General features: G+C 33.7%; 1 protein-coding gene across 1 annotated transcript; it reads left to right on the top strand.

The window, feature by feature from the left end:
• Nucleotides 1–928: 928 nt before the first annotated feature.
• On the top strand, nucleotides 929–1,765 carry LOC142348748 (putative NADH dehydrogenase [ubiquinone] 1 alpha subcomplex subunit 12). The gene is made up of 2 exons (XM_075400236.1): nucleotides 929–1,115; nucleotides 1,419–1,765. Exons 1-2 carry the CDS (start codon nucleotides 955–957, stop codon nucleotides 1,702–1,704), a joined length of 447 nt encoding a protein of 148 aa, XP_075256351.1. The 5' UTR covers nucleotides 929–954; the 3' UTR covers nucleotides 1,705–1,765.
• Nucleotides 1,766–14,134: the final 12,369 nt, after the last annotated feature.

Raw genomic sequence — 14,134 nt, 5'->3', positions numbered from 1 at the left:
TACTGGAATACTAATAAATCTCTAATGTAGGTAGATTTATTAGATCACTCAAGATCGATTGGGCAACCAGTTGTTAGAGAACTACTTTGAGCTGATCGAATTGATTGGTGTAGTGTGCAATTGTGCTGCGGTATCAATGTGATGCTCTTAGAAATTGGGTGGTTGGAAAGTTTGTTTGTCTCTTGTTTTCAAAAACTCAGTTTCGTCTATTTTAAGTTCAAACATTTGTCTTTTAAGTTTGAACAATTAATCTGCTGCCATTGAGTACTACTGTTAAAGTTGGGATTGGTAATGGTTATGTTCATTAGTATGTTGTAGCATTGGGTCAATTTTCCGAAACGCTTATTTCTCTTCGCGGAGGTCCTTAAAAATGCTAGAGAGCGATGCACGAAAACTCGGTAAAGTCAGTTCAAACATTTATTGACTTATATGAAGGGTCTGAACTGAGGTCCGCCGGTGTTATGAGCAATATCTTATGAGCAATTTTTTGGAATGGGATTTTTTGAATTTAAATGTTTGACAGGATGAGACTTGAAACTATCCTTTGCTGTAGATGTTTAAAGGCATTAGCAGCTTTGTAAAGTGTGTATAGCTTGCTTTTCAAAGTATTTGGTTTGATGGTGATCGGTGTTAATCTTAATATATTGGCGTGTTTTGATGGGAACTGTTCGCTTATTTTTTTTTTACAAAGCCTTTATTTTAAGGAGGTAATGTTTCATCTTTAATAAGTTTTTTTCGAACATTGTTTTACAGAACTTTTGAATTAACTGTTTTAAATTGACATTGATTCAGAAGTCTTTTGGACAGAAACACTTTCAAACCGGTTAAGCCAAGATTATGAATAAAGTTGAAATGCGAACGAAACCCTTCATCCCAAGGTAGCAAGCAAAGTTGGATATATAGCTGCTCCTATATAACAGGTTTTGAATGTGAGCAGTGTTTTTCAGAGTGAGCATGGCAGAGGGAAAAAATTTGGTGAGCAAATTTTTGAACGTGATCAAGTTCAATGGTGGAGTGACGAGCACTTTTCTCAAGTACTGCAGAGGCATTGAGCCAAAAATGGGAACCTTAGTTGGCGAAGATCAATTTGGAAACAAGTACTACGAGAACAAAGAGTAAGAGTTTCAACGCTTTTTCCTGTATGGTTTTTCACAGGTTCTGATATGAACATTTTTGTTATGCACACTTCTCATTAGGTCCTAAGAGCTACGATGATTTTCATGTCACGATTTGATATTTCAGAAAGAAAAAATAGACGGTTATATTGGCAAAGAGAGAAGAGAAAAGAAGATTTCTGAAAAGAGATGAACGCGGAACTTATGTTGCCACCATAGATTGCGAATTTTCTTGTTCTAGTTATCGAATTTCAAGATTCAGTTTATCAGTCATTTTTTCAAGTTGATGCATTGTTGTTTTAGCTACTTCATGGCCCGTAACCGTTGGGTGGAGTACAACGAGAAGCCTTTGGATCCTGCCTATGGCTATTTTCGATTTGATGCCTCCCAAATTCCCCCTGATTGGCACAGGTGGATGCACCACATGACAGACCAGCCCCCGTCTGTTGAACCCCTGCCCAAACAGAAGTTCCACATGGAACACCAACCTAACTATAGTGGACTGAATAAAGCTTATACTCCTTTTACGACAACACCGAAAAAGATTCACGAGTGGGATCCTACGAAAAAGCCTGCGGCCGAGGACTGAATTGTTATTTTTTAAACTAGTTATTAACTCAAAGAATTCAAATTAACTTTGCTATTGGTAATCTGTTTTCACAAGAAATCAAGTTTTGATACATCACCAGAGTTAAGGTACACGACAACCATGCAAAGTCCAAACCAGATCTTGGTTTACTACTATGTTTTCATCTGGTATCATGTCTTTTGACGCGCATAATATTTTAAGCTCGTTTATGAGCTTCGATTGTCTCCAACGTAAAGTTGGAGGTCACTTGCTCAATAAAATAAATAAAGAGTAAGCAAAATGCGTTGTAGTTCTTTTTGTTTCCTGTTATTAGCTGTTTTTGAAAATGCCAATTGATTGTGGACCACCCTCATCTATAACTTGGTAAAAGAGCGTTCCAAAAATAGGTTTTTCAAGTGGATGAAAATGGGATTACCGAGTTGGCACAAAAACAAGCAACAATTAAGAGTTAGACTGATCGATCTTACGATGAGATCAATTCTATCTGGGTTAATTAATTGCTGTCGAAAGAAGTTTTTAGCAATTATATTAGTCCTGTGGTCTTTTTATGCTATTTTTCGCTTGACCGATTTTTCATCGGACCATTTGAATTTTCGTCCTCAAAAAACGGGATAAACAGGTAGCGCTCGGAGGGCATTAAGTTCTCATAGAGCCCTAAGCCTACTTATACTCTAAGAATGCGATTAAACAAAACTGTATAGAGGAGAAATTTGCATGATGTGAAGGGCGCTTCGTAATCTTGAAAGTTTAATCCCGCAGTCTCTCCCCGCAAACCCCCCCCCCACCCATTAATCCCCCTCAACACCCCCCATTGTCCACCCTCCTCCACATGTCGATTTGTCCTCCACCATCCTCCCCCTCTCATCTAGCCTTCGCAAACCTGTCACCCCCTCCCGAGCTGGTTAATATGGAAGCCAAATTCTGGCCTGTCTTTTGAGAGCAATTTGCCCGACGTTAGTAGGTTAGGTTTACAAAAATTGACTTATAATTGTTAATCGATGTAAGCATAATTCAAGGATACTGGTCTATTGTTTCCGCGGTAAATGTTTCTCAAACTAAAATCTTTCGAAAATTTATTATTTTCCGCTTCGGAAAAACTGATCAATTGCTCTCGAACGAGATTCCACGCAATTGTAAACATGTTGGTCTTTTTTATACAAAATTTTTACTTAACCGTTTTGACTTTTCGAGTGACTTTTGCGCCCTTGACTTCTTCATTTCACGTGCTCAAAATGTAGTTACTCCCCTCGCCGACAAGGAGGCTACAATAGATTCGAGTTTCCACTAGTCGATTGAGAGCAGTTCTAACCTTGTATTAACCTTGCTTTGTTTTTGATTTACTAATATGTGCGCAGTTGTCAGCAACGGTTTTTTGGCTAATCTATCGTTGAGAGAAAACTTCGAAATCTGTTTTCTGTTAACGTCAATCTTCAAATGTTTCAGCGCTTTAATTGCTCTCTAATAAATCTGTTATTAATAGTCGCAAAGCCGTATTAATAGCCGTGTAAAGTAATTATTGCGGATTGAGAGAAGTCTTTTGTTGATGCGATGCGTTTAATGATTGATTTGTGACTTTTGAAAATTGTTATTGAGGGAATGGAACATATTGACCGTATTTTGACCGTTTTATCCGTTTGCCTCAGTTTTTTTGCTAATAATTTGGTTGTGTATAAGTTTTTTAATCGACATTGTATTATTATGGAAACTTCTGCAAGAGATATTACGGAGTTTTTGAGTGCCTGACAACGAGTTTCGATTCAAAATTGGCTCATATGTTTCTTTCCAATTTTTGGAGTTTTTTCTCAATAGTTTTATTTTTTTAATCTTGAGTTTATGTAAATTCAGTGTATATGGCAACACTAATTTCTTAATTCATGCCTTGCTTGCCTCTGTTTATGAACTGAGGTTTTCCCTTTTATAAAATTGTAAACATAATAATCAGATTTTGGCGGTTTTCGTACCATTTTTTAAATTTTATCTTGGTTGGATTGAATAGCATAAGGCTTTGTATGCTCCGTAAGGGGCTTTCATTGTTGTTTTACTGATAATTCATATAATAATTGGCGGTAATTGTTCGGAATGCATTAAAAGTGTTTTTCATAAATTCGGTGTCACAATATTTTGACATATTTGGCATAAATTTTCTGTATTTCAAGTTTTTTGATTCTTTATTAGTTTAATTGTGACAGCAGGCCATGTAATTTTACTGAAGTGCAGATGCTAAATATTGAAATTGTTTCTTTTCATGCTTGTTTCATTTCTATTTCAAAGTTTTTATTGGTGTAAACAATTCAGTGGTGTCTAAGAATGTTAACTGCCTTGTTCTTTACCAATCTTGGCTGAAGAACATTCAGTTATTGATTTCATGTTTTTCCCCATAAATTTGTTGTCTATTTTTCAACGTTATAGAATGTATTTCATTTAACAAATTGCATTTTCAGCGTTTCTTACTGCGTTTTCTTTGTCACGTGTATCTGTTTACTTTAAATCTGTTCAGAACATTTGTATCGTTTCTTGTTCCTTTCTGACGTCGAAGTTGGTTGTTTGCTTGCTTTAATGATTTCAATGTTTATTCTTTCTTCTTACGATGGTTTGTATTGTTCCGAGCCATCTTAAGGGGGGAGGAACTATATACTTTAATGGTTTTTATTGTTCATACAAATTTGGCCGATCGATATATTCATCGTAGAGAGTTGAGACTGGTATCATTAGAAAGCTCGTCCAGCGTAGAATATGGAATTAAAATAGATTTTTCTTATTTACCAGCGTAGAATATAGATTTTTCTTATTTTCGGTTTTTACAAAGAGCTATCGAGGTTTAAACTTCTGAGAAAAATATAAGAGCTATCGAGATTTAAAACTCTGAGAAAAATAGAGTGAAATCCGTTGTTTTTATTCACATTTTCCGGAATTTTTGCCTAAAATATCGTCAATTTTGCTGAATTTTGTTAAAATTTCAAACAAAAAGTTGTTGAATTTATTTTTAAAGACAGCAAAATATTGTCGACTAATATCATTTATTTTTTTTGTCAAAATTTGGCTAAAGATTTCAAATTTCTGCCTTTTTCATCAAAAACAGCACGAAATAAGCTTCTTTATACCACTTTGAATAAATTTGCCGGAAGTACACACCCAAACACCACTAACACAATCTTTGTAGACACAAAACGAGGACATTACTACTTCAACTTTCGTTGAGAGTGCTCTGTAATTCAAACTTTGCCGTTTTCTGCTAACTTTATTCGTTGATTATCAAAAAGGCAGCATTTATTGATTTTTTAACTAACAAAATATCTATATCTATGACATTCGAAAAAATAAGCGTTCCTAATGTACGAACAGAATTAGCAGGACTAGTTTTGGACCAATCTTGGACTGTAACAATCCAAAAAGAATTCGGATTGTAATCAGGTGGTCTATAATTTTAAAAAAAAAATTGATATTTTTCATATTAATTAAAGAACAGAACGTTTCAAATCCATGATCAGTAGTGATGGGTCCAATTGGTTTCCTAAGCAGCTCCAAATTAATGCATCTAGTTTTAGAGTTTTAAGAATCATTAGCTTATGGTCTTTTTGACTTTTAAAAATATTTGATTTTTTAATAAATAATGGCTTATTGAACTTTGCATCTATTTTCGTAATTTGGTCAACTTTTAGCTTTGTGACAGCAAAGAAAGAATGCTTATTCTGTCCGCTGACTTAAAATTTAATTTCTTTTGCTGTTTTGCGCCTTAAGTTATGGTTTTCTGGCTTTGATACTAATAGATTTCACATTTTTTGTTTTTAGGTATTTGACCATCTTTCACGTTTTCTATTTCTGTCACATTACCAAATTATTGACAGTTCATATATCACATTATTGGCGTTCAAATAAAGGCACAATTGAACATATTAAAGTCCTTAAATACAACGACTACGTTTTTAACGGCGTTGACACTACTTTATTGAACCGTATAATCGAATTTTTTAATTTTGTCTTTAGCTATTTTTTCTTACTTTGTCGTTTTAGTCGTATGAACTTTTCATAAGTTTTTTTTGAAGGAATAGATGAAACTATATTCTGGTTTTAGTAGATAGTTGCTTGCTTCCATGACTTTGAAAACAATTGTTTTCAAAGAATTTAAAAATTTTAACTTCCAGTTTTCTTCTTTTTATTGTCTATTTGTAACCTAGTCTCGTTAATAACAGGTCAAATATGAACTTTTGCAGTCCACGGAGGTTGGCAAAAGGGATTGGTGTCACAAAATTCAATGTTTTTAAAGAATGTCCTATGAATTTATGGCTTTGACACAAAAAAAAAGCTTTCACAAAAAAAGTAAATTAATTCTTTATCTTCATATTTGAGGTCCTTTTTGTAGACGCAAGACATATTCTGGATAATTGCAGGTCTCAATCGATTAATTTAGACGAATAAACTAAGTAATATTTTCGTTTTGTAATTAATGGTTTTTATGACTTCGGAAGTAATTTTGTTTTGAAAAAAAAAACAATTACTTATGTTTGCCACTTTTTCTTTTTTGTTTACTTGTTACCTAGTCTCATAAATAAGAGGTCACATAATACATTATCGTTGTTCGACGAAGGCGCAATTGAACATATTTTGAGGGCCAAAATAGCTTTCAGGCTTCGACAGCGTTGTTTTGCAATTTTTAATTGAATTTTGTTGGTTTTCTTTTTAATGTTTTTTAACCGCATAAAAAATGAATAAGGACAGGTGTTAATTCCCGTCTGTAGAAACATTAGTAATTGTAAACCTATGGGATATTTTAGTTGATTTCTATTGGTTTTCATTACTTTGAAATAAATTTTTTTTTATAAAAATATAAGCGAAATTTTAAACATTTTAATTACTGTTTTTGTTCTTTTTTCTCTAATTGTTTCCAAATCTTGGTATGGTATTATTCTGATCTCCTATCTTTTCTGGTGAATTATAAGTTATTTTTGTTTAGTTTCAGTTTTATCTGACGCTATGTTGACTTTGTTAATAAGTCTGGTTTTTTAAAACCGAGATAAAGTTTTTGATGTAATTAATGTTTGTTGTTGTTGTTGTTTGATTTTGCTGTTCGTCTTAACTCGCTTTGTTAATATTGGCGTATCTCGTCAATCTAGTGCATCATTTCTTAATTCACAGAGTTCTATGCTTTGGAGGCTATCTATTCGTTCATACATTATTTTTTTGAAAAATACTTGAATTTTTTGGATTTTCTATCTTCCTCATTTGGTAGAGAATTATGTCAAAATTGTTGATGAGCGGTGTCGGAACCTTGTATACGATCGCACATTACCGAGCCTCCTTGTTTCCTTACCATCTTTAAGCTAGCTCATGAGCCAAAACAATTGTTTTAAGATAGACAGAAGTCAAGCGATTCAGTTGCAGTTATGATTTTGTCTGGGAATGTCCGACGTTTCGAGTCGGTTCAGGAATTCTTTCGGCTATGTTTTTTTCAGGATTTTTGTTACGCTGCCTCAACCACTTCAAATCTGCGCTTCGTTGATTGCCTGACTTCATTTTTCACTGTTAGCGGAGAGTGTTTTTGTTCATTCGCGTGACTCGCCTCTCTTTAAATTGACCTCCTCACTCGGAAATTGAAAAGTATTTGAGGGCAGTTCATAGAAGCAGCAATAAGGTAATCAGATTGATAAAAATATAACATCTCAGCCTTAAAAAAGTTTTTGGGTCTTTTCCTTCAACATTCTTTTTGAAACTTCAGATATACAAAGCTATTGCGGCTATTTTCTGGCAATCTGCTAGCTATGTTTATCTTAGATGTCTATATTTATGTTTTTTTCTGTATGGTCAGATCGTTTTCAAAATTAGGTCGAAACACCGAAGGGTTATGAAGATACGTGATCTGGAAGCCTTAATCTTTCTCCAGCGTCTTCGCTGCAAGTAGTACAGGCTACAACCATTATGCATAAAGCAAAGTTTGAAGTAGATGTTTAAATTAAAACTGAAAATTATTTTAAAAAATGATGGAGTCAATTTTTTTTCGACTAAAATTGAACAAGAAAACTGGCATTTTGATTTGGGAAAACAGAGTTCCTAGCAGTGAATTACAAGCACAACCAGAAAACAAGATCGTGTCAACAGTTGTTTATTTTGGAATTGATATTTTGGAAAACCTGACTGATGTTCGAATTTTTTTTCTGCTTATTTTGATTTGACCTGGCATGTACAACTAACATTTGCAATTGGGAGTCGCAAAACTATAACTCGTGTACATTAAGTTAACGAAAAGTTTGCAAATTTTCTTCTCTTTGTTAACTCTTGCATCAAGTAAGCCGTCAAGAATCTCTAGAAAGACTATTGCTATTAGTCTGTTTTGTAACCTGCGTAACAATAGGAATTTTTGAACTTTTTGAGATTTTCAAGTGTTTTTGTCGGAAATTTTTATTATCAAAAACGTTTTTTCAATGGTTCGCTTCATCAATAAATTTAGTAAAGTCTTATTTTTTAAATGTATAACAGTTTCTTACATCGAACAACATTCAGTTTCAATTCAAATTTGTGTGACTTATAGCGCTTTTATTGATGCTATTTTGATCAAGTTAAGACTTTAAATTAAAAGATGAGAAAATTTCAATTATATGTATCCATACATGAACGCCTATTTGTTCAGTGTTGTACTGAGCAGCTCTTACGTTTGGCTATTATTAGTAACATAAGCTGGTTTGTAACTATAAATCTTTTTTAGTTTAATACCCTTTCAAAGTTTCATTTACAATTAAGAGCCAGTTTCTCCTTTGATAATCGTTGGCACCCAATGAGGTTATTCCCCTTAAGAGTACTGTAGTTACTATAACCGTCCCTCCCTTTCACACTGTCGACCGTCTTCGGTCATTTGTGAGCATGTAAGTTGAAGGTTACTAATTTTTCACCAATGATGCTGTTAAGTTCTTTTAGTTATGGGTTTTGTCCGGTGACGTGACAGCAATCTGGATTGGTTTTTCTGGTTATTATTTAGCTATATTTTTTCTTTCTCTGTTGAATTTGATTTCTATCTATGTTTCCGCCACCGTAATCTATGCGTCATTTACCTAGTACCGGCTATGTGACAAGAAAGTTTTCATTTTGAGTAGTATCTTGACGCTTTGTTGGGTCGAGTTAAGGAGATTTTAATAGATGTTTTTGAAATAGCTCTTGACGTTTGTATCAGTGTTTTCAGATCATGTTTTTAATCAGATTTTTTGCCGGGCAGTTTTATGTCTTAGATTGAGTTTTTATACACCTGGCTTGCTAATATTGCGGTAATCTAAGTCTCTCTTATTCAGAGTTTTAGCAAATTATTCAAGGGCGCAATTCAATTCGTGCGCTGGTGGAGCCAGTCTACTTCCTCCAAAAGTACTGACATCTATGCCGGGTTTTGTAGTTATTATTGTTGGGTACCTGAAAACGTCATGCAGATTTGCTTCGGGTACCTGCTAAAATAGAAGATCTCGTAATATTCAACTTTTGATCTCGTAATATTCATCCCTTTTTTTGGTTTCATTTTTTTGTCATTCACATATTTGTAGACATGTTTTTGTTAGCTTTTGTACATTTCAATAGTCCTAACTTATTTGTTCTGAATAACGGCAGTAATATGACATAGTTGTGATCATGCGTCTGGTTTTGTTTGATAAGTTTGCGAGGGATTATGAATGAAACAGTGACTCGGCGATGAGTAGTCGATGTTAATGTTTGTATTCTGTCAGTTATAATTAGAGTTTGTGATATGATAGAAGCATTGAACGTTCCATTACAACATCGCAAATAGGCTCGTGATTGTTAGTGAATGATGTAGTGATCGAAACTAATTCAAATTGCTCTCTAAATCGTTTAGAAATCTGTAGGACAAGGGTGATAGTACTTTCAAATACTCATCGCATTTGCCTCATTGCAAAGTTTGTAAATTTGTTTTGAAGACACTACTATTATAAGGTTGGTGACTTTATTTAATATTATATCCTCAAAACTGCATTTTAAAACACAAAGTCTGCCTGTACCCTAGCCCCCAATTTATTTTTATTTGGAATCGTCTTATAAAAGTGAGGGGCTCTATATTCAAGCGTCCTTTTTGCAGCCAATTTTCACCAATCCAAAGAGCTAGAAATTTTTGACAGATGTGGTTAGAAAATTCTTCATGTATAGTGTTTGAGTTGAATGGTTCTTCTTATCCGTTTCGACAAGTTATCGCGTCTAAAGAAATTTGTAGATTTTTGGGCATTTCTATTTTGAGTTATTTCACGGCTAAAGATTTTTTGCGCTTTTTTAATCTTCAAAAATGTAAATTTAAAGTTTGGTTAAAAACGTTTGGTTAAATATTTACATTTTCAAAATCGCACAACAAAAACGTCTGGTTAAATATTTAATTTTCAAAATCGCCTCGTAAGTATATGAATAGTTTGGTCATTATACTTCAGTAGAAAAAATTCCTAAAGCCGCTTACTGGTCTTGGAAGAAACTGGACAGTTCTGGAGTTTTTGGTCAATTCATACTTTCCAAAAATCTTGAATGAGGAATTTTTGGTTTCTCGACTGCTCTCCTTATATTGTGAGAGGAGGACAAAACGTTTAAGAAGACAAACTTTTTTAATGAAAAGCTCTGCTGGTAAAATTTTCTTTCAATAATAGATCTCTTGCACTGTCAATCTTTTTGCGCAGGTGGCAAACATTTTTTCCCCAGTTTATTTGTCTATTAACTCTCTGAAGTGACATAACCGACAACGATTGGAAAAAAAATAGCACCGAATTTGAGATGGGACAAAACAAGTGATTTAAAAAAGACAGATTCTCGCTTTTAATGGTAGAAGATGTCTTATTATGTAAATTGAGCTAATAGCAATTGCCATTTTTGTTAAAGTTTTGTTTAGCTGTATGTCAAAATTTAGATTGTTATCAATCATTATATCTAAATAACGACAATTTGTTTTTGGCTCTTTGAAACTTCCATTATAATGCAATTGTTCAATTTTTGATTCACCATTTCTTGAAAAAACCTCAATTTCTGTTTTATCTCGGTTTAAAGTTAGCATATTTTGACTCATATAACTTTCAGTATTTTCAAATACATTGTTAATTTCGCATAAGAGATTTTCAGCGGATTTGGAATGACATATAATGCATGTCATCTGCAAACTGTAAAACGTTGAAAATAATATAAAAATTAAAGGTCCGGGAACTGTTCCTTGAGTTATTCCGTGATTGATTGTCACCCAGTTCGATTATTCAATGCTGTTCTTTACGCATTGTTTTCTCTCAGACAAAAACGATTCTGGCATTCCAATTTATTCCGTACTAAGCCATATTTCGTTATTTTTTCGAGAAAAGTTTTGTGAGATTTTGAGTTAAAAGCTTTGGCTAAATCGAAGAATATACTAACAACGGTTTAATTTTCTTCTAACAAACTGTTCAGTGATTCTGTCAACGTTATAACTGTCATTCGTAGAGTTTTTTCGGAAAACCAAATTGATATTTGTTGATTATTTCATACTTTGCAACATGTTCTAGCATTTGTTGGAGCAAAAGTCTTTCAAATATTTTTGCAAGAGTCGGTTTAACTGAAATTGGTCTGCAACTATCTGCTTCCAGTGGATCAAATTGTTTTATAATTTGGAGTTACATATGCTTTTTTAAGTACTTCGGGAAAATGTTTTTGATATGCATCCGTTAATTGCAAACAGTAGTGTTCCAATAGACATTTTGCTATCTTTGAAGGACCATGTAGTAAGTAATCCAAGACCCGCTACTTTGTTTTGTGGTAATTGATCAATTACAGTAAACAGTTCTTTTCTCGTTATATGTCTGAAGGAAAACACAGTTTTGTCAACGCACGGTCCGGTAGCTCAACCTTTTCTGTCTCGCCTTCGCATAAACCTAATTTAGAAGAACAAATATTAATTGTGTTAGCAATTTCCTTTTTATCCTTTAACAGATCTTGGTTGAACCGAATTCTAAAGATTTCTGTATTTTTATTGTGTTTTATTTTTGTTTCAATTAATTTCCACTGTTGCTTTTCAATGTTACTTTGATTTTCTTGTTAAGCGCAACTTGGTATAGCATTTGAAAGTTAAATTTCAACGCACTGTTTTTTGTTGTTTTTGGGTTGTTCACAAGCTTATTTCTGCCCTTTCAAAGTTAGAAGCGAAAATGTCAGATTATCTTGTTGACTTTCCGATGAAAGATACACTAATTTATCACATATTTAGAGAGGATATTTCTCGTTCTTGTTGCTGGGATATATTGCCGGCTCGCTTAATAGCTGAGAAGTTATTCAATACGTCATATTTTTCAAAAGTTCAAAAGTTCGCTTTTCGTGATCGAATATTGTTCAAGCACTTTTAATTTTTAATAGCCGCCCTCATCTTTTCAGCCGGCTATTATTGCGAACGTATTTTTTTTTACTTCGTCGAACTTTTTTTCGCTTTACCATTTTGCCGCTTTTTTGACATTTTGCTTGAAATCTTTTTGACTTCTCTAGGCTAGTTTCACTCCTCTGTCATTCTGCTCAAAGTCCTTTTAAACAGCAGCTGCTCAGCAAAGAAATTCAAAATGAAGAGAGTCAGTATAAAAAAATCAAAGTCAGAGATAGAAACGGGATAAACCCATAAAGCCCATTTTTAGATGCCCGGTACTTGAACTTAGTTCTCATAAGTTTTAGTTTTTATCTATAATGCTTATTGGTATTGATGCTAGACACTGTAGCCTCTCACTGAGAGACAGGAGTATGTTCAACTACGAAATGACATCAAAATAAATCGCACTTAAAAATGCTTTTGTACAAATATCAATTTTTGTTGATATTTTCTTTTCTTTCAATCCCAATAGAGTTATGGGAATCAACGGTGTCTATTTTCCGGCAATCTGCCGGGTATGTTTTAAATTTTTTGGGGCATTTTCATCTTGTTTTGAATTCACTTTTTCTTGAGGAACATTTGAAGGCTTATTTAAGAGCCACCGTTCTCAAGATAATAGCGTTTGGTGTACTTGTACTCTGTAGTTCTATTGCTAAGTTTGAACCGTCTCTTCATGTAATGCTAAAGTTCTTGCACTTTTTTAGATAAGTTTTTAAAGTCTCAAAATTTGGGTCTTCAAGTTACTTTTTGTACTCTTTCGATATTTTACTCTTTTCATGCTGTATCTGTATGATCACGCAAAAGTTCTTTGGAGCTCTACGAATATTATCGATCTCCATATCAAATTTTAATTTAGTCGATTTTAGCACTATTAGGGTTAGGGTATAAGATCTTAAACGAGAGAAAGTTTTCTGACAGCAAAACTTTTGATCGTAGAAATTTTTTAAGAGATTTATAAATGCTTTCCGCGTGTTTTTTCAAATGCATAAACTTCCAGTAAATTTCCTAATTATTTAAGTTTAGTTCAACTGCTAGCTCTATATCTTTTTAAATTGTGTTAATAGTTTGCCTGTTGTTAATACTTTTTCTACTATGTAACGCGATCGAAGTTTTTCTTGCGAGTAACAACACGCATTATTTTACACGAAACTAAATTATAATTGTCTAGGATATTAATGAGTATTCCGCTGGAGTGCCCTGTACGATCACCTCTATTTAATGTTACATAGTCTCTAGCAATCTTTTGTCAGCGGAATTTTTTGTTCAGCTTTGTATATTTTTGAAGCGTACTTTAACAATCATCTGTGGAAACTTTGTATTTGGATCATTTTCATTGGACGGGATGCGAATCCTCAATGAGACTGTTTTGTGCAATTTGTCGTATACATAAAATAGTTGTTTCATTTCTCAATGCTAGTTGCTTGTTTTAAAATGAATTTAAAGTAATTGGTGACCTGAAGAGGTCATTTGTATATTGTTCCGACCCTAATGAGTTTTTTCAGTTTATTGTTGAGCAGGATAATTGAAAGCCCCGCTACTGAATGTTAGAAGCAGGTCTCATATATTGGTTGATTATTTTTAAGTGCTCTCGAACGACGTTTGAAGCCGCTATTGTAAGCGTGTTGGTCTTTTTCATGCAAAATTTTTGTGTGAAGAAGACCAACGCGTTTACAATAACGGCTTCGAACTTCGTTCGAGAGTACTTAATAATTCTTTAATAGCTGAATGGAGCCATTATTGGCCTTCTCTTCGCTGTTAATTCCTGTCGCGTTTGTAGCATTCTTTTTAGTCTTGTTGGTATTTTTAGGTGATTTTGCGTACTACTGACATTGTCGATAGTTTTCCTCATCTGAATAGTTGGTTCTTGGCGATAGCAGGTAAAGCCCTTACAGTGTTATGTTGCTGAATAGTTATCTTAGATCTTTTTTGTTTCTTATCGTACAAATCACTAAAGCTACTGAGAAGAGATTAAGTTCTTTTTATGAGGGGAAGGACGTTCGCTGTTTTCAAAAACTTCGTTAATTATTTTCTTAGGACCTGAGACGTCGAGATCAAGTAAAATCAGTTTTTGTTTGTTCGTTCTGCGTGACGCGT

The sequence above is a fragment of the Convolutriloba macropyga genome, chromosome 1, assembly GCF_964194025.1.
Source record: "Convolutriloba macropyga chromosome 1, txConMacr16.3, whole genome shotgun sequence".
NCBI lineage: Eukaryota > Metazoa > Xenacoelomorpha > Acoela > Convolutidae > Convolutriloba > Convolutriloba macropyga.
This window is presented reverse-complemented; position numbering and strand designations above follow the sequence as displayed.

Coding starts and splice junctions, on each gene's coding strand:
- LOC142348748 (XM_075400236.1), top strand. CDS start 955: ATGGCAGAGGGAAAAAATTTGGTGAGCAAATTTTTGAACGTGATCAAG. Junction 1,116..1,418: donor AAGTACTACGAGAACAAAGA/GTAAGAGTTTCA, acceptor TTGTTGTTTTAG/CTACTTCATGGCCCGTAACC.